This window comes from Betta splendens, chromosome 5, assembly GCF_900634795.4.
Source record: "Betta splendens chromosome 5, fBetSpl5.4, whole genome shotgun sequence".
NCBI classification, from domain to species: domain Eukaryota; kingdom Metazoa; phylum Chordata; class Actinopteri; order Anabantiformes; family Osphronemidae; genus Betta; species Betta splendens.
The window spans coordinates 4,556,882-4,574,370 of NC_040885.2; the positions used below are offsets into that span (position 1 = coordinate 4,556,882).

General features: G+C 42.8%; 1 protein-coding gene across 3 annotated transcripts in view; it reads left to right on the plus strand.

Annotated features, from left to right (window-relative positions):
- Nucleotides 1–17,465, plus strand: part of plxnb1b (plexin b1b) — a 75,381-nt gene extending 57,916 nt beyond the window's left edge. For 2 of the 3 annotated variants that reach the window (XM_029151135.3, XM_029151136.3), the window contains exons 10-38: nucleotides 981–1,089; nucleotides 1,962–2,795; nucleotides 3,401–3,535; nucleotides 3,614–3,736; nucleotides 3,816–3,909; nucleotides 4,001–4,167; nucleotides 4,287–4,438; nucleotides 4,637–4,742; nucleotides 5,031–5,167; nucleotides 5,296–5,472; nucleotides 5,572–5,785; nucleotides 5,891–6,133; nucleotides 6,243–6,422; nucleotides 6,567–6,715; nucleotides 7,595–7,695; nucleotides 7,869–8,086; nucleotides 8,179–8,357; nucleotides 8,442–8,508; nucleotides 9,651–9,797; nucleotides 9,920–10,085; nucleotides 10,302–10,405; nucleotides 10,504–10,588; nucleotides 11,491–11,657; nucleotides 11,868–12,028; nucleotides 12,577–12,724; nucleotides 12,887–12,951; nucleotides 13,901–13,976; nucleotides 14,061–14,135; nucleotides 15,562–17,465. In XM_029151135.3, coding sequence (XP_029006968.1) covers nucleotides 981–1,089; nucleotides 1,962–2,795; nucleotides 3,401–3,535; nucleotides 3,614–3,736; nucleotides 3,816–3,909; nucleotides 4,001–4,167; nucleotides 4,287–4,438; nucleotides 4,637–4,742; nucleotides 5,031–5,167; nucleotides 5,296–5,472; nucleotides 5,572–5,785; nucleotides 5,891–6,133; nucleotides 6,243–6,422; nucleotides 6,567–6,715; nucleotides 7,595–7,695; nucleotides 7,869–8,086; nucleotides 8,179–8,357; nucleotides 8,442–8,508; nucleotides 9,651–9,797; nucleotides 9,920–10,085; nucleotides 10,302–10,405; nucleotides 10,504–10,588; nucleotides 11,491–11,657; nucleotides 11,868–12,028; nucleotides 12,577–12,724; nucleotides 12,887–12,951; nucleotides 13,901–13,976; nucleotides 14,061–14,135; nucleotides 15,562–15,666 — 4,684 coding nt within the window. In that variant the 3' untranslated portion in view covers nucleotides 15,667–17,465. The remainder of the gene's footprint in view (nucleotides 1–980; nucleotides 1,090–1,961; nucleotides 2,796–3,400; nucleotides 3,536–3,613; nucleotides 3,737–3,815; nucleotides 3,910–4,000; nucleotides 4,168–4,286; nucleotides 4,439–4,636; nucleotides 4,743–5,030; nucleotides 5,168–5,295; nucleotides 5,473–5,571; nucleotides 5,786–5,890; nucleotides 6,134–6,242; nucleotides 6,423–6,566; nucleotides 6,716–7,594; nucleotides 7,696–7,868; nucleotides 8,087–8,178; nucleotides 8,358–8,441; nucleotides 8,509–9,650; nucleotides 9,798–9,919; nucleotides 10,086–10,301; nucleotides 10,406–10,503; nucleotides 10,589–11,490; nucleotides 11,658–11,867; nucleotides 12,029–12,576; nucleotides 12,725–12,886; nucleotides 12,952–13,900; nucleotides 13,977–14,060; nucleotides 14,136–15,561) is intronic. The other variant, XM_029151139.3, reaches the window with a different exon arrangement.
- Nucleotides 17,466–17,489: the final 24 nt, after the last annotated feature.

The window sequence follows — 17,489 nt, forward strand, 5'->3', positions numbered from 1 at the left end:
GCCGTAGTCAACTTTTGGATGTAGTCAACTTTGTGATGTCAGCAGCTTAATCAGCTTTTGGCATCGTTGCGGCAGCAGATCAGCTCTCCCACGTAATTTCTCGAGAAATTACTTTTTCTAGTTCCTTAAGTTTACCTTTTCATTAAGAAGAAACAATTTCAAACCATATTACTAAAAACCAGTAAAAAGACTGTGACAGCCTGATATCATGAAGATCAAGCAAAAGATAGTTATACTCACTCATCTTTTACACAGAAGGTCTACTTTCCTGAGGCACAGCTTTTAGTGGCATCCGATACACTGAGGTATAATATGCTTCTAGAGGTTCTAGTACCAGTGCTTAATAATCACAGCTGTGTCACACAGACAGTGGATATGCAGTACACATACAGAAATCACATTTCAAAAGCAGCTGGACAGCAGGTCCGTCAATTGATTAAAACTGACCAGTAGCAAAGTTGCCTATTGTACATTGTCTGGTCCACAGAAATGACAGTCCGGCCTTTGGAAGCGTACCAAAACTCAATGATGAGGTTGCAAAGGAAAAACTGGACAGACTGTGAACTATGAACACTTTCTGAAGCCAGTGTACATTTACCATGTGTGTTTGTTTAGGATGATGTTGTTTTGGTCATCATGACTTTGTTTATCCACATCAGTTGATTAGAATATCAGTTAATAGATGATGGTGTTTTCATGACCTTCTTGTTCTGCTCCTAGCATTGTGGTAAGACGCTCAGTTCAATTATATCTGTAACCTTGATGCCGCTGAAGTGGATTGGCAGCAATTGAATCACTAGCTGCAGTTGCTGCATAATCTTCTGAACGTCCCTTTGCCTTCCTTCAGCCTTTTACTGCAGTATGAGTAGGCTGTAATACTCAACCTTCCATCGTATGCCATGATGTCTGATTGTGAATCATGGTTTCTAGTTTTTCTTGCTACCAGACTGGCTTATATTTGATGTCTCATCTCTCTGCAGTTGCCATGGTTGTGTTTTAAGCAAGTGGGGCTGCAACTGGTGCGTTCACCAGCACTCATGTACACACAAGCCCATGTGTGATGAGGGGGTCATCATCTACAACCAACACGTAAGTCACAGCAGAGCATCAAACAGCTGATCAGTCATTACACAATGGGCAACAAAATGCAAAACACTGACCTCAGTGTGAATTAGTCCATCATTGACTGTCATTGTAGGCTGTTGTCATTTGGTGTCTTTCTAGGCTGTGTCAAATTTGTCTCTTTGGAAAGACCAGATCCAGAAGAAATGCTTTAAAGCGTTTTTTAATTGAATCCATTACATTAATTTTTGAAACTGTAGCTGAAAACTGAAATTCTGTAAATATTACAAAATACAAAGAAGCCAAAATTCAGTCGAATCTTTTGGAGTATAAAACACAGCCACTATTGATACTCGGTATCTGCTTTATGCCGCCTCCATCCATGCTGGTAAAGACCAACACAGACCTGACACCTTGTGTAAGGCCTGAAGAGTGATGCTAGTTGAAGAAGTGTCAAACAGGTGCTATGGTGATTTCACACTGATCTTGCTAGTTTCTAATAGTTACGAACAGGTGGTTTCTGTTTGGTCACCAAAGCTAAAACAATTAAGTTTGAACCGTTTGAATGACATCTGTGTTAACTGTTTTGTAAAAGGGCGAAGAACATGTTTCAATGAGAACGGGTTTACACATTTGCTAGACGTGTTTTATGCTATAAAAACTGAATGGATCCTAGTTTCTTTAACTCAGTCAGAGCGACCAATAAAAACTGCTATAATAAAACCATTGCTGTGTGTCACAAACAACAGGTAGGTTACGTTTTTAACATCTAGTTTCATTTCAGTCTTTGGGTACCTCCACATTCCTTTGTCCTTTATTTATTTATTTATTTTTTATTTATTTTCATTTTTGTCTCACCCTTTCTTCGTCTTCCCCAAACCCTCACCCTTCTCCCTCAGTTTAAACTCCCCACCTCAGCTCCTCCCTCAAGCAAACCACTTAAAGTGATCACAACACCCAGTATGACAACTGCCCCATCAACCACCACGACTACAACACCCACTACCACTAGAACAGCAACAACAACAACAACTGCTCCCACTGTAGCGACCACGGAGGAGCCAGTGACCACACAGGCCACAACTACCACCAGCCCAGAGCTGACCACCTCCTTTACTACGCTGCCACCTCAGCCTGCCAGCACCCAGCCAGACACCACACCAGCACTAACCACCCCTCCACCTCCAGAGTTTACAAGTGAGAAGAACGAAGACTCTGAAGCAGGACTTTTCATTGTCAACCAAAGTAAAACAGAAGGTACTGCAGTTACACGCAGTGATCTGGTGGCTACAGAGCTGGTGCCCGTTACCATGGCTGATGGTCTTAGTGGAGATCTGGAGACTGTGATGCCGCTCATGATCCCAGAATCCTCATCGCTCAGTGATACCCAGGAAGTTGGAGGAGCACTAAACCTGTCTGAGCCTCGAGACTCGACTGGCTCTCCTCTAACCACGACGTTTGCTTTGGGCAAACCCAGTGACTTTGAGCTGTCCCTGCATCAGGAGCTTACCCAGACACCTTTCCTGGTGCACACAGAAGACAGTCAGACTAAGGCAGAAAGCATTGAACCCATAAAAGTGGGAGCCGTTCAGTCAGAAATTGACACAGCCACATTTTCAGCTGCCACTATTTTGTCAGGTGATGGTGAGGTTGAGTCCCCACCCTTCCCTCTCCTGCGGGATACTGACTCAGAGCTGGACTACCAGTATGATCCAGATGATGCCTTCCTCCCGGTGAGTTCAGCTGCCTGCCTTTTCCTCCTCCTTGTTCTACTGCAGCCTCCAAGCATTCCCAGCTCCTGACTTTTCCTGCTCATCCTTTGTTGTCTGAATCCTCTCTCATTTTTACTTGCTTTGCCTTATATAAAGGACTAATAAATGGTCAGTGTTTTTTGTATAGCTGACCTACAATTAAAACAAAAAACAAATCTAATGCCACAGGACACAGATTTTTTATAGCGCACAATAATTGCACAATTTATAGGTGTGCATGAAAATTGTCAGATTTCATTTTGAACCTATATCCCAGAATTCAAGATGGGAAGAATGGTACATTCATTTCAAAGATGGAGAATATCTAACTTTTCTTCTTTACACTTGTTTGTTTGTTTGTTTGTTTGTTTGTTTGTTTGTTTGTTTGTTTGTTTGTTTGTTAATGCACTGTGTAGCCTCAAAATAATATATGTGTAAGCTCTGTCTAGGTTTATGTCTAAGCCAAGCCAGTGAAATTAGGACCTGGTGGAAATAAAAGACAATATGCATGTGCATGCAAACACAAGCACGTGTGTGAGGAAGGGAGGACTAGTGTGTTCATAAGTTGTGTTTGTCTTCCACAATAGGGGGATGAGGGCTCTTTTGTCAGTTGGGGTGCCTCAGCATGTCCCTGTGTGGAAAAGGTCCAGGGTTCATCACTGCTTCCCGTGAGAGTAGAGAGGAAGATCACCTTACTGGCCCGCAACCTGCACCTCTATGAGGTACGACACTCTCTACAACATCAGCTCCGTTTGTCTGGCTCGTGATGTCCTCAACAAACACAAATGTGTTGTGTTCAGAATGCTGAGCAGGACTATGAGTGTGTGTTGGTCATTGAGGGGCAGACGGTTGTGGTGGACACCTATGTGGAAACGGATGACATGGACCCATCAAGATCTGCTATCACCTGTCAACTTCACCAGGTCTGCACATGTCTGAGTGTGTGTCTCAAAACAACCAGGTGTATTTCTTAAGTTAGGCCATTTCTTTCTGTTTGTGCAGTACACATATTCAGCTATATTAGAAGAATACAATGCCATGGTGTATGTGAAGAGAAGAGACACCTTTCATGTGGACAGCCCTGCTGATCTTTATGGTGAGATCAGCATGTTCTTTTTCTTTGTTATATTTGGATGTAAGACATTTACCCACTGACAGCTGCGCCTCTTGATCTGTGCTACTCTCAGTAACTTTGTACAACTGTTCCGTGGGCCGGTCCGACTGCAGCCGGTGCCACACAGCTGACCAGAAGTACGGCTGCGTGTGGTGTGGCAGTGCTCAGGCTAGCTGCTTGTACTCTGATTCCTGCAACGAACCCGTACAGCAGACATGCCCCGCTCCTGTTATCAGTTATGTGAGTACTGACCTTTGACCCACTCACTTACCACTGTAGCTTAAATGCTGATGTCACACTCAACAGTGATGCAAAAGGTCCTAAACTTGCTTTTTGTGTTACAATATTCTCCCCTTCAGATTGAGCCGCTCTCCGGCCTGTTGGAAGGAGGCACCTTGCTGACCATTTCGGGTTCAAACCTCGGCCAAAAGGCTGAGGACATACTATATTCTGTGTCAGTAGCTGAGGTGGCCTGCACCGTTATCCCCAGCCTGTATGAGGTGTCCTCCAGGTACACGCCAGCTCTGGCTCGGTTTAGGTTATGCCAACATCATAGCTGCAAAGTTTTATTCTACATAACATTGAGCTACTAAATAATTTATGTTAAAGGTGGCAATGTTTACTTATTGCTCAGCTAGTGTCCATGTTGCCAATCTGTCAGGATGCATGTGCATTTTCATAATCAGTGATGCAAATGTCTGACTTTTAGGATAGTTTGCAGAACCAAAGCCAGTGGAGGAGAGAGGGTGGGCAAAGTCTCTGTTAAAGTGAGTGGAGGAGAGCTTGGCCTGTCAAGCCAGATGTTCAGCTACCAGGTAAACTGGATTTACCTTCATTACAGTAAAATGCAGTAGGTTTTGGGGGTGCATGTGTAACATTAGTCGTTTGTAGGATAAGATACAAATCTGGAAGTAAACAGAAAAAGTTAACTGTATTGATCAACAAATTGCACATTTATCGGCATCAGCTTGGAACACTAATGGAAAATATTTTTTTATTATTTTAAGATTTTAAGCTGTTTTACTTATAAGCAGTTCTGAAAACTGATTCTGGGTTTTTGAGTTCCTTTGATGCCGGTAGTAACTTCTCCTCTGTCTCTTCAGGATCCATTTGTGATGGGGGTGTCACCTGAGAAAGGCCCCAAGGCTGGAGGAACCACCCTGACCATCACGGGTCGAAACCTGCTGACAGGTCGAGCCTCTGACCTCAACATCTCTGTGGGAGGAGTTCCCTGTATTATGTGAGATAAACAGGCTTGGCCATAATGTATTGGTTGAATGATAACCAGTCTGCTGTCAGTTTTTGAACCAGTTTGCAGGCTTCTACTTTAGTCAGCCTGACCTCTGGCCTGTGTCTCCTTCTCCTCAGAGTATCAGAAGTGAACAAGTCCAGTGTTCAGTGTGTAACAGGGAGCAGCAATAAGACAGGCAATCACCAAGTCAGCCTGCATTACGGCAGTAGCCAGCGCCATCTCCATGCTTCTCCCTACCATTACACTCCTGACCCCAACATCACCTATGCCAATCCCGCCAGCAGCTTCCTAGAGTAAGTCTAAACTTCAATAGTCTACTCTCTCTTCTCGTTCCACACTTTGAATGAGTCAAGTACCAAGAACACTGTGAAAATAATGGTTTCTGCATTTAGTGGCGGTCGAGTGATCTATGTGTCAGGTCGTAATTTGGACGTGGTACAGGAGCCTCGCATGGTGGTGACGGTCTCCGTTGAGTCTGCCAGCCAGAGCAGGAGGAGACGGAGGAGGAGGAACAGTGCAAGGCAGAGGATGCTTGTAAGGCCACTTCGGGTGATTCCTGACCCTGTGTGTCCTGCGCCTGGAGACTCGCTCTGTTCTGTCAAACAGGTCAACTCAGTGTGTGCTGGAGAGAATGAACGGCATCACGTTTTAAAGGCTAATGAAAACTAAATAAAGCTCTCATTAAATTCTGCTATGTCATTGTCTCATCAGTTTGTGGAACGGTGCGAGGTGAATTCTTCGACGCTGATTCTGTGCCGCTCTCCAACTGTGGACTCCTCCATCTTGGAGTCAAAAGTCACAGTGGAATTTTTGCTAGACAACCTGCGCTTTGACTTCAGGGATTTAAACCCTGAGGGCTTCAGCTATGAGCTAAACCCCAACCTACACCGACTGAACCAGCAGGACCCTGTGAAACCCTACCGCTACAACCCTGGCAGTTTCATCCAGCTAGAGGTCAGCTAGTCACAGAGTGGTAGATGACTCCAGAAGTCTCTCATCATCTGCATCTTTATATGAGGTAATTCAGATCTGAATTGAAATCCCCCCTTCCGTGTATCCTTAGGGAGAAAACCTGGACCTGGCCATCACTAAAGATGAAGTGGTGGTGATGATAGGGGAGGGTGTGTGTGCTGTGAAGACCCTGACGAAAAACCACCTGTACTGTGAGCCACCACCCCAACAGCCTGCCCCAGCAGCCAATGGCAAAAAACGAGAGGGCACTGACAACCTCCCTGAGTTCACTGTGAGTACACTATCACGAGCAGACGATTGGGGCTTGAGCTACACGGAGACAATGGGAGCACCTTACAGGGTAGTGCACCTATGGTGGAGGTTACTCACTGTTTTATTGTCTGTCTGTGTGGTTTATGGGACTTGTGTATTTTAGGTCCAAATGGGAAACCTGAACTTTTCTCTTGGTAAAGTTCAGTATGACAACCTCAGCCCATCCACCTTCCCACTGGAAGCTCAGATTGGAGTTGAAGTGGGGGCATCGATAGTGGCGCTCATTGTTCTCATCATTGTCCTCATCTACAGGTACAGTGACTGGGCTGTCAGTGTTCGTTTGCTGTTTGGTTAAAGCTTGCCATAGTTATAGCTAGTTATAGACAGAACAACTTGATGGATTTACATGTTAGACCTTTTGTACTATAAATTAAACATCTCCATATCTAAAGGCTATCATGACAAGGTGCTCTGAGTGATCAGTAGCTGTAACCACAACAGACCTGAGGAGCCAGAGCCACAGCAGACTTAACATTAGCCCTCCACAAAACTCTTTTACACTCTTCTACAATCTGCACAGCCCTTCTGGTATTAGCCATTATCAAATGACAGTTTGTCAAAAGCTGCCAAAAGTACATACCTAAAAATATTTTATAACTAGTTACATACACCAATATGACAGAACAGGAAACGTTCCTTAAATGCTTGATATGTAGTTAAGGAAACCTTTTTATCCAATATTAGCACCTGAAGCAATGATTTTATTTGTGTCTAAAAGGGTTCATAACCAAGATTTGTACAGAAAAAATAATGTTTATCAGGTCCCTTTTAATCTATGGGAGCAAAACATCCAGTGCAATAATTAACAGCATTTGGTCCAACAGGAATGAGTTAACTACGGGTCAGTCGTACGTAATTAGAACTGTCTGTTGCATTAGTTATAATGTATTAGTGTGTGAATTAAGGGGATGCAGCAGGTGTTAATTAAAGAATCAGCTCTTTGGAACTTTTACACAACTGATGTACCATGTTCAAAGCAACTTAAGACATGTACAAGTCCACAATGTGGACTTGTACATGTTTTGAACTTTTTTTTTTATTCCACTGGAATTCTACTAATCCAGTAAAAAGCCGTCATTTCTCTTTGCTGACTTCCAACGCTGTCTGAACCTCTGTTTTGGTGTTTCTTAGGAGAAAAAGTAAACAGGCCCTTAGAGACTACAAAAAGGTCCAGATACAACTGGAGAACCTGGAGACCAGCGTGAGAGACCGCTGCAAGAAAGAGTTCACAGGTAGAGGCTGTAGGCAGAGCAGTCCCATATTTCCTCTGGGGAGTTGGTGTGCTGAGCTGAGTCCACTGTCAGTATTTACAGACTCCAACTGATGCAGCCTTTGTATGTCGTAGGAGCTTACATAGAGACACCCTCAGACTTGTCTGACATCTGCCCTTTGTTCACTGTCACAGATCTGATGACAGAGATGATGGACATGTCTAGTGATCTTGTGGGCTCGGGCATCCCTTTTCTTGACTACCGAATGTATGCCGAGCGCATCTTCTTCCCGGGACACAGAGAGTCGCCGCTCAGGCGAGAACTCGATGTTCAGGAGTGTCGGCGGCAGACAGTGGAACAGGGCCTGGTGCAGCTGTCCAACTTACTTAACAGCAAGCTGTTCCTTACTAAGGTAGACCACATAACCAACACCATTAGTGTACCTTTTAAAATAAAGCTCACTGGAACTTTGAATAGAGGATTAACTTTGCTTTATCCTGTCAGTTCATTCACACCCTAGAGAGCCAGCGAACCTTCTCTCCCCGAGACAGAGCATACGTGGCCTCCCTGCTGACAGTGGCACTTCATGGCAAGCTGGAGTATTTCACTGACATCCTTAAAACGCTCCTCAACGACCTGGTGGAGCAGTATGTGGCCAAAAACCCTAAACTGATGCTGCGGCGGTGAGAAGAAGGTTCAGATTAGAGTGTGGTTGTTTTTAATGTTTTTTCTAATGTTATGATTTTTGTTTTGTTTATTTACTGCAGAACAGAGACTGTGGTGGAGAAGCTGCTGACCAACTGGATGTCCATCTGCCTCTACACGTTCCTCAGGGTCAGTCAACACAGAAGACATATTTCGACCATCTGAAGTTACACTTGCTTGCTCACATACTGTATGAAAGATGTGATATCGAGTCCTGAGATAAAATGTTCATTAGTTCCTCAAATGTACATGTGTTTTATAGAAGTTATTCTTTTTATTGTATGAAATGTCCTCAACATAAGACATCAAGTAGAAATGTAGAGAAAAAACACAAAGTGAAAGAACTTTTTTTTGGGGGGGGTGATGTAGGGCTGTTCAAAAGACACACCAAATCAACACTGCCCTACCAAATATTATGAAGTACATGCAACACATCTCATCAGCCAGAACCTAAGACGAATTGATGGATACTGCATGGATTAAGCCTGGGCTCAAAGACATCTCAACCAAACCCAGCTGAGATGGTTTAGGGTAATTTGGAAGCAATAAGAAGAAACAGCAGCCAACAAAGGCTCAACAGATGTAGGAATTTGAGCAAAGATGTTATCAAAGCAAACAGAGGCTACTTTGAGCAATCTGAAAGATATTCGCCTTGTTTACATTCTTTGTGTATTACATAACATAAGACAGGGTAAGAACTTAGACAAAACATTGTGTCAAGTCAGTTTTTGAGAGGGATGAACTACAATTATAAAGGAAAGGTTCAGCTTCTGTCTTGCAGTTCAGTGATTAAATAGTGTAATGCATGAAGTGAAATTTATCCTGAGTGTGTGACAGTGGAATCGCACATGCAGTTCTAAGGTCAAACTACTGAATTCTGTGAAATGCCAGGGGAATGTTTCATCAGAATTGTGCAGACGGATGGTCATTGTTTGGAAAAGGAACAAAGACAGTCTGTGTGGACAACTTTTAAATAAATAGTAAAGAAAAGATTTTCCTTATATATCTTAAGTCTTAGCCAAAAATTTATCTGCAACATTTTCACACGTGCGTGAGTCCAATAATAACTGAATTATTTTGTATTATTTTGAATTATTTCTCTCTATTATTTCTCGTACCTGCTGTGTGTGTGTGTGTGTGTGTGTGTGTGTGTGTGTGTGTGTGTGTGTGTGTGTGTGTGTGTGTGTGTGTGTGTGTGTGTGTGTGTGTGTGTGTGTGTGTGTGTGTGTGTGTGTGTGTGTGTGTGTGTGTGTGTGTGTGTGTGTGTGTAGGACTCAGCAGGAGAGTCTCTTTATATGCTGTTTAGAGCCATAAAGCATCAAGTAGATAAAGGACCAGTGGATGCGGTGACTGGCAAGGCCAAGTACACGCTCAATGACAACCGTCTGCTACGAGAAGACGTAGAGTACAAGACCCTGGTGAGAGGACTATTTACAGTCTGCATTACTGTGCTGCTGTGTAATTAAATAGTCTTCTACATCTGATTTGACCTTCACAGAGTATCTCAGTACCTTTTGTGTTACTTTGAAATCTCCCGCAGACTCTAAATGTCCTGGTGCAGGGCGGTGGAGTGAATGAGACCCAGCCGCTGGCAACCAAAGTCCTGGACTGTGACACCATCACACAGGTGAAGGAGAAGCTGCTGGATCAAGTGTACAAGGGTACCTCCTTCTCTCACCGACCCCACGCCGACTCACTAGACCTGGGTGAGAATCCACACACAGGACAACATCTTTTTAGCACAAATAAAACCGGAGAGACACTGAGTTTGCTTGCTGGTGTTTTTTCATGTGTTAGACTGTGGCACCCTCTACAGGAAATCAACGTGCATGACTAAATAACTAGACAGATGTAATATCACAGACACAAACAAATGGTTTCCCCACATTGTACTCATGGTTTAGCTGTTGTCTGTTGCTCAGAGTGGAGGTCGGGTGTTGCCGGTCATCTCATTCTCTCAGATGAGGACCTCACATCTGTGGTTCAGGGAAATTGGAAGCGGCTAAACACACTTCAGCACTACAAGGTCAGCGTTGATGCTTGGCTAACGTGCAATATAACTCAATTTGTTTTTTCCTCTTTAGAAGTAGCAGTGCTAATTGTACATTTCATGTCAATCTGCAGGTGCCCGAAAGTGCAACAGTAGCACTGGTCCCTCGTCACAGCAAACATATTCACCACGACAACCACGACTACGTAGCAGGAGAAAGTGAGACAGTTTGTCTTGGATCTTTAAATTGAAGTAGCTCTATAGAGTCAGATTAGATCTGTGCGTGTGTAACCAGATCTGTGCGTGCGTACACATGCTTACACTTATAATTTGGGGTGTTAAAATTACCCACAAATCAAACAAGTAAAATAACGTGGCCTTGAAACACGTTTTGTGTCATGTTTTTTGCAAACGATTTACCTGTTACCTGTCGGCAGGCACCATCAGCACCTAAGTAAACTGTGGGTGAAGTGAAACAGAGTCAGAGCAGTGTATGTCTCAGCTGATGGTTGAAAGTGAATGCTGCGAAATAAATAAACAATCACAATTTTTCAGACCAAATTTTCTGGCCCTGTCTTGGGTATTCTTTTATCTTGAGAGACTCTGCCGCAACACTGGGCGTCTGTATCCTTGTAGACGGTGTTGATCAGCGGGAAGCACCCGAGATCCAACACTGAAATCTAAGGCTGTCTAACTACTCCATTACATAACAGCTGTTTAAAAGCATTGTTAAAGTAAACGCGATCACCTAAAGCAAACGTGTTTATTGTGGTCTGATAAATGATCACACAGAGTCATCAGTCAGTGGACTAGCTTGTTGCTGAGCTTTCAGGATCTGCTGTGCCACGTGAAAGGAAAACTTCCTTGCTCATTAGCCTCATTATCAGAGTGTGGAGGCAAATTGAGGTCGCGTTATTTTACTTGAAAATTTAGCCACGATTTGTGCGTAATTTTAACGCCCCAAATTATAAGTGTAAGCATGGTATAGCCCCACTAAGTCTACATGTACAAATCTGGTTACGCACACACAGATCGGTTTACGCACACACAAATCTAATCTGACCCTAATTTAAATAAACAGTGAGCAAACCTTTCATCTCTTTATGATGATCTGTGTGCAGAAACTCCGATGTTGGAGGATGCAGATGAAGGTGGAGTGAGGCTCTGGCATTTGGTAAAAGCCAGCGAGGAGCCTGAGTTGCCTAAACACCGCAGAGGCAGCCTGAGGGAGCGAGAGAGGGCCAAAGCTATCCCAGAGATATACCTGACCCGCCTGCTGTCCATGAAGGTTCACACACACACATGGATACAGTCACACATTATAAAACTTTAACATAGTCTGAGTGGCTATTTAAAACTATTCACATAGCAGCTAAACAACTTTACTTAGCAAGTTGTGAGTGAGACCAGTAACCTGTAAATCATTTAAAGGTGCAAACTGTTATTGTCCTGGGTCGCCTTTTAGCAGCGTCATTCCTAACTTCTCATCCTTTCTCAGGGCACACTGCAAAAATTTGTAGATGACCTGTTCACAGTGATCCTCAGCACCAGCCGTCCCGTCCCATTGGCTGTCAAATATTTCTTTGACTTGCTGGATGACCAGGCAGGTCAACATGGCATCTCAGACCCTGAGACAATCCACATCTGGAAGACCAACAGGTAAAATATAAGCAAGCAGAAGGAGTTCTGTCCTCCATGAGGCGTCATGGTAAGACAGTATTTCCCCTACCATTATATTAGTGGAGGTTGGGGCGCCCCCTATGTGTCTGCGTGCACACACAGACACGTGCGTGCACACACCCACCAGTGGACAGAGACAGAAAATGTCGCATCAGACTGAAAAGCAGGCAAAAGGGTGATGAAGATGACAACCCTTGGTCTGCTGGAGTAGCAGCCGGTGTAGCTTTCCTACTGCGGGTCAAAGTAGAAAAAAGAGCCCACGTGCTGCATGTCTCGAATGACAAGGTTTTGACCCAGCTTGGCTGTCGGAGGGCAATTGTTAACCTTTTTTTTACTTTATTTGCTAATCTCTTTTTGTTAGATTTTTTAAATATAAATCTGATGGTTGGCGTTTAGTTCAGAGTACATTTCCTTAGTTATTGTACAGTAATTGTTCAGACGTTATATTGTTATACTCTAATTCACGAATGTTTGTTTTGCATACGTTGAGTGTTTTGTAATTTATTCATCTGTCCTTGTATCTTTAGTCTTCCTCTGCGGTTCTGGATAAACATTGTGAAGAATCCCCAGTTCATATTTGACATCCAGGCTTCAGACCATGTGGACGCTGTGCTCTCTGTCATCTCCCAGACATTCATGGACTCCTGCACCATTGCTGAGCACAAACTGGGACGAGTAAGGCTGAAAAGACAACGTTACAAAACGACATAATATTTGTTCACACCTGAAATGACAGGACCTTTTAGGGTCTAAATGCTTGTGGAAGTCATTTATTTGGATTACAGGTTTTTATAACATTGCAGATTTGAAAAATTATGTTCCTATCTGTTTAAACAGGACTCTCCCATCAACAAGCTCCTGTATGCCAGAGACATCCCCCGCTATAAGCAGATGGTGGAAAGGTTGGTTTAAGTTACTGGACTGAGGCACATGGCATAGATCAGGGGTTGGCAACCCACGGCTCCAGAACCACATGTGGCTCTTTCATCCTTATACCTCTATGTGGCTTGGAAAAACAAATTAAAATTTATTTAAAATAAAAATTTTCATTGCCCAGAATCGCATTGCAGTAGCTGCTGCTGTCGCGCTCCTCCCAGGTTTACCCACCTAATGTGTCCTCCCCGCTGCTAGTGTTAAAGATGAACGCATTTCTAGATTAACTAGTGACCAACTTCAGACTACACACTGGTTGCTCTTAGTTACAGCAGCTGTTTGAAGCAGAGAAAAGCAAGCACGGTCTTCGTCGATGCCTTGACATTGTTTTGTCGTCTGTACGCAATCTGAACAGTCTATACAGTTTTACAAGGCATAATCTGACGGAGTTTGATCGTTGCTCATATTCTAGTTACGGAAGTAGCTAAAAAAGGACGAGGACTCAATAAGTTTGATGTTAATTGTTACGATCTTTTGTCAATAAAATATAAAATGTCGAACCTCTGCGTTCCGTCTTTTGGTTCTTGTTTGGGTTTAAACCTAACTGTTGAATGTTCTCAAATATTGTGAAATTGGCAAAACATTAAGGGGATTCGATCCCGCTGTCACTGCAGCTAAATAACGTTGCATTTAGGGCCTTAACCATTACACCACTGAGAGCTTACTACTGATCTGATATCATCCAACACATATACATTAAGACATTTTTGCTGAACAGTAGTAGCCAGATCAACTACAATGGCGGTCACCACAATCACCACTGTGATAACAGTGTAACAGCCCCCCGTGCTGCTCCCTCTTTTTTTGTGGAAAACTAGTTCAAATGGCTCTTTGGGTGCTTTGGGTTGCCGAAGAGGACAGAGAACACAGCCCAGGAGCCATCCTGCTGTAACACCATTGTCTTTTTTTTACCTCTAGGTACTATGCTGACATTAGACAGACCATCTCAGCCAGTGACCAGGAGATGAACTCTGCTTTAGCTGAACTGTCCAGAGTGAGTGCAGCCACACTGTAGAGATGAAGATGAAGATGATTGGCACAAAGTACTGACATCTAACCTCAACCATTTCTGTTTCAGAACTACTCTGGAGAGTTGAACTACCTGGTGGCCCTGCATGAGCTCTACAAGTACATAAACAAGTACTACGATCAGGTAACTTGCAGAACTTTACATAAATGCTAACAGGGTTCATCACTCGGCCTCCAATAGTGGTGTAGGTCCAAAGGCCTACACTTAAGTTAATTGGTCAATTGGAAGTCAGCCTGATGGGGCTGATTCAGGTCTTATACAAACATTTTTATACTTTGCTGACCCAAGGATTTGAGCTCAGGTCTCAGCTGTAAGACCTGTGTGTGCTAACTACTACACTGTAGTAGTTTGAGGAACATACTGTACTGCTGCAATAGCACCTTGTGCAGTCTGTTAAAAGAGTCTTTGAGCATGTGAATTTACTATTATTAAATACTATTGTGGTTTATTACTAGCATTTCATTTGAGAGTCCTTATGACCAGTAGCAGTGCTGGTAATACCGTCATACACTTTTTAGTTTAAGTATTTTCCTAAAAACAGCTGTAAGGCCTGATCCCTTTTCTGGGTCAGTGATTTACTGCCATACAAAAAATAAAATTGTATGATTAAAGTCATAATCATGAGCAGTGTTACATTCCTACAGAGCTATTGTGAGGAAGAGGCTGAGTGTCACTTTGCCATAGGTCCAGCCTGCATGTGTTGTGTGGTGGAAAATTCCCATAAAGATGAGAGAGTTGTCTTTTGTGTGATTTATTATAAACATAAAGGAAAATAAAAATAATTGGGAAAGCAAATCAAAAACATGGATGTTGCTCGTGCACATGAACAAACCAAAAACCAGCTGGGGGAGATAAGTGCATAAACCACGAAGGTGTGATGCAAAGAGCCCAAAATCTTCAAGTCGTTTCTGCCTTTTAACCCCTCTGCCCGGCTACGGTGGAATGTCTGTCTGGCCAAATCAGATTGCATGCACCATGTCATCCCTGTCACCATGTGTGTGGAGATGTTTACATTCTCACACCTGCATCACTGGCGTCTGGCTATCAGAAAGGAAGGAACGCAAAGTCTTAACAGACAGAGGGAGATACAACTCCCTGGGCTTGGGAGCTAGAGTTCAGAGTCTATCGGGCAGAGACAACTATTGAACAATATAGGTAAAATCTCAAATACATAAACCAGATGTAAGACAACAAGATAATAATTGCAGAAAATAAGTCATAAATAATATAATAGCCGCATAGCATATGGAAGAAACAATTTTTCCATTACACTTGTCACTGATGTCAACGTATAACACTGAAATTGCACTAAATCAAAAAGCTCAAGTCTTACTACTATAGTCTATTTTATTGTAATTATTTACTAAATAACCACCATTTGATTGACTTAATTTATCCCCTCATCTTATAAAATATATTTTTCATAGGGTCTGTAAAGATTTGGTTCCATTTTCAGTCATATTACAACAGAATAGTTGACACAAATAATTGCTGTGATATATGTTATTTCTGCCTTAAAGTCTTAGTTAATTAATGTTTTTTACGGCAGATCATTACGGCGCTGGAGGAGGACACAACAGCTCAGAAGATGCAGCTCGGCTACAGACTACAGCAAATTGCTGCTGCAGTGGAGAACAAGGTTACTGATTTGTGATGAAGGAAACACCCACAGGTGCCATCAAATAAAAGACTGATTAAGGAGAACGGACCAATGCTTCTCCTTGTGTTAGCCGAAGGGCTGTAATGTTTTTGAAGAAAATTTGATCACTAAGGGTCAAAAGATTGTAATTGGCATAGAAGTTGACCTGGGACATTTTATGGCCTAGTGATGATCTGTGATTGTAGTCCAGACACTGTATGGTCCTGAGTCCACTGCAGAACCTATAAGAGGATGGCACACGGACACCTAACTGACCTGGATAGAGAAAACCAAGATGTATGACAGTCAGTCCTGCTGTTACACTGTTGAAAGGAGACCCTCAAGTGAAAGGTACACACCATGTACGAGACAACCCTGTAACACTAAATAGCTCTAAGAACTATGTGGTCCAAGTCAGCTGAGCCAGTCTGACCAATGAAAGGGAGATTTTGTCTCATTATGTTCCCCTTTGAATTCATTTTATGAAAAAGGTACCTGCTGTGTGTGTGTGTGTGTGTGTGTGTGTGTGTGTGTGTGTGTGTGTGTGTGTGTGTGTGTGTGTGTGTGTGTGTGTGTGTGTGTGTGTGTGTGTGTGTGTGTGTGTGTGTGTGTGTGTGTGTGTGTGAGAGAGAGAGAGAGAGCTCTCTGTTGTAATCTACATCTACTCACATTTCTGCATTTCTGCTTTATAGTATTTTGACATCACAGTGAAAAGTGGTTCATTATGTTGTTGTTTTTTATCATCATAAACCCTCTTTAATCAGAGTCAGTGTCAGTTTCCGGGTCACTACCACTGTCTACCTCAGCCTACTTTGCTGCATCAGGTGACCTCATCTCACGGTACCAGTACAGCAGCACATCTGTCAGGTGCAGTGACACACTCATATGCTTCTAATCATTGTCTGCCGCAACATTTTAGGTGCTTAAACCTTAGCTTTCTGGTGTTAAAGACAATAATGGAAAACCAAAAGTCCTTCCATAAAGACTCTGGAATCCTAATGTGTGTGTATGTGCTGCCCTGTGTTTTGTGGTCCTAACATTCCTTGTAGTTTGTGATGTCCAATCATGCTTCACCTTGTTCCACTCCAGTAGAGCTGTACATTTGTAGTTTGGTACTGACTTCTTGTTTTGAACATGAGGTGGCAGCGCTGCACATACCGAGGGTCCAGATAGATATTTAGTCAAATCATATACAGGTATTAGTTGTATGAGCCTACTATTTGTTTAGCTAACGCTAGCTGATAAATAATAAATCACTCAAGCATTCAGACACTCAACTAAAATCACAGTACGCTATACACAGACTGACTGCTGGGTACGCTTTGTCACATCTGTTTCCTTTGGTTCCGTTAGCTTTGGGTTTGGGCTCAACTGAGGTTCACTCCAAGGTTTTGGCTTCACGGCCCACATGTCTTTATTAAGACAAAACAAGAAACTAGTTTGTCAACCAGCAAACAGGTTCTGAACCAAGCAGGTTCTGCACCAACGTGAACCCATAGTTTTAGCTTCTAATTGTTACCTTTCTGGGTTAAAGTTACACATCATTGACCTAAAAAGCCATAATAAACTACTATTTCATTTGGGGAAAGCTCTGTAACGTTACGTGATGTTTGCGTGAGGGAGACCTATTATTATTGTTAGGCTGTATATTTGGTGATGTAGAGCAGGCTCTGCAAAGAGGGCTTTTAAAGATGTTTCTTGTTTTGTGTTAATATCTTTGTAAATATTGTAGTGACTGTAATTGTAGTGATTTAACTTGTTTAATAAAAGGAAGATTTCTCATGTGCTGAATAATAAAATACTCTTAAAGTGTGTTAAGTTTCCAAACATGCTAACGT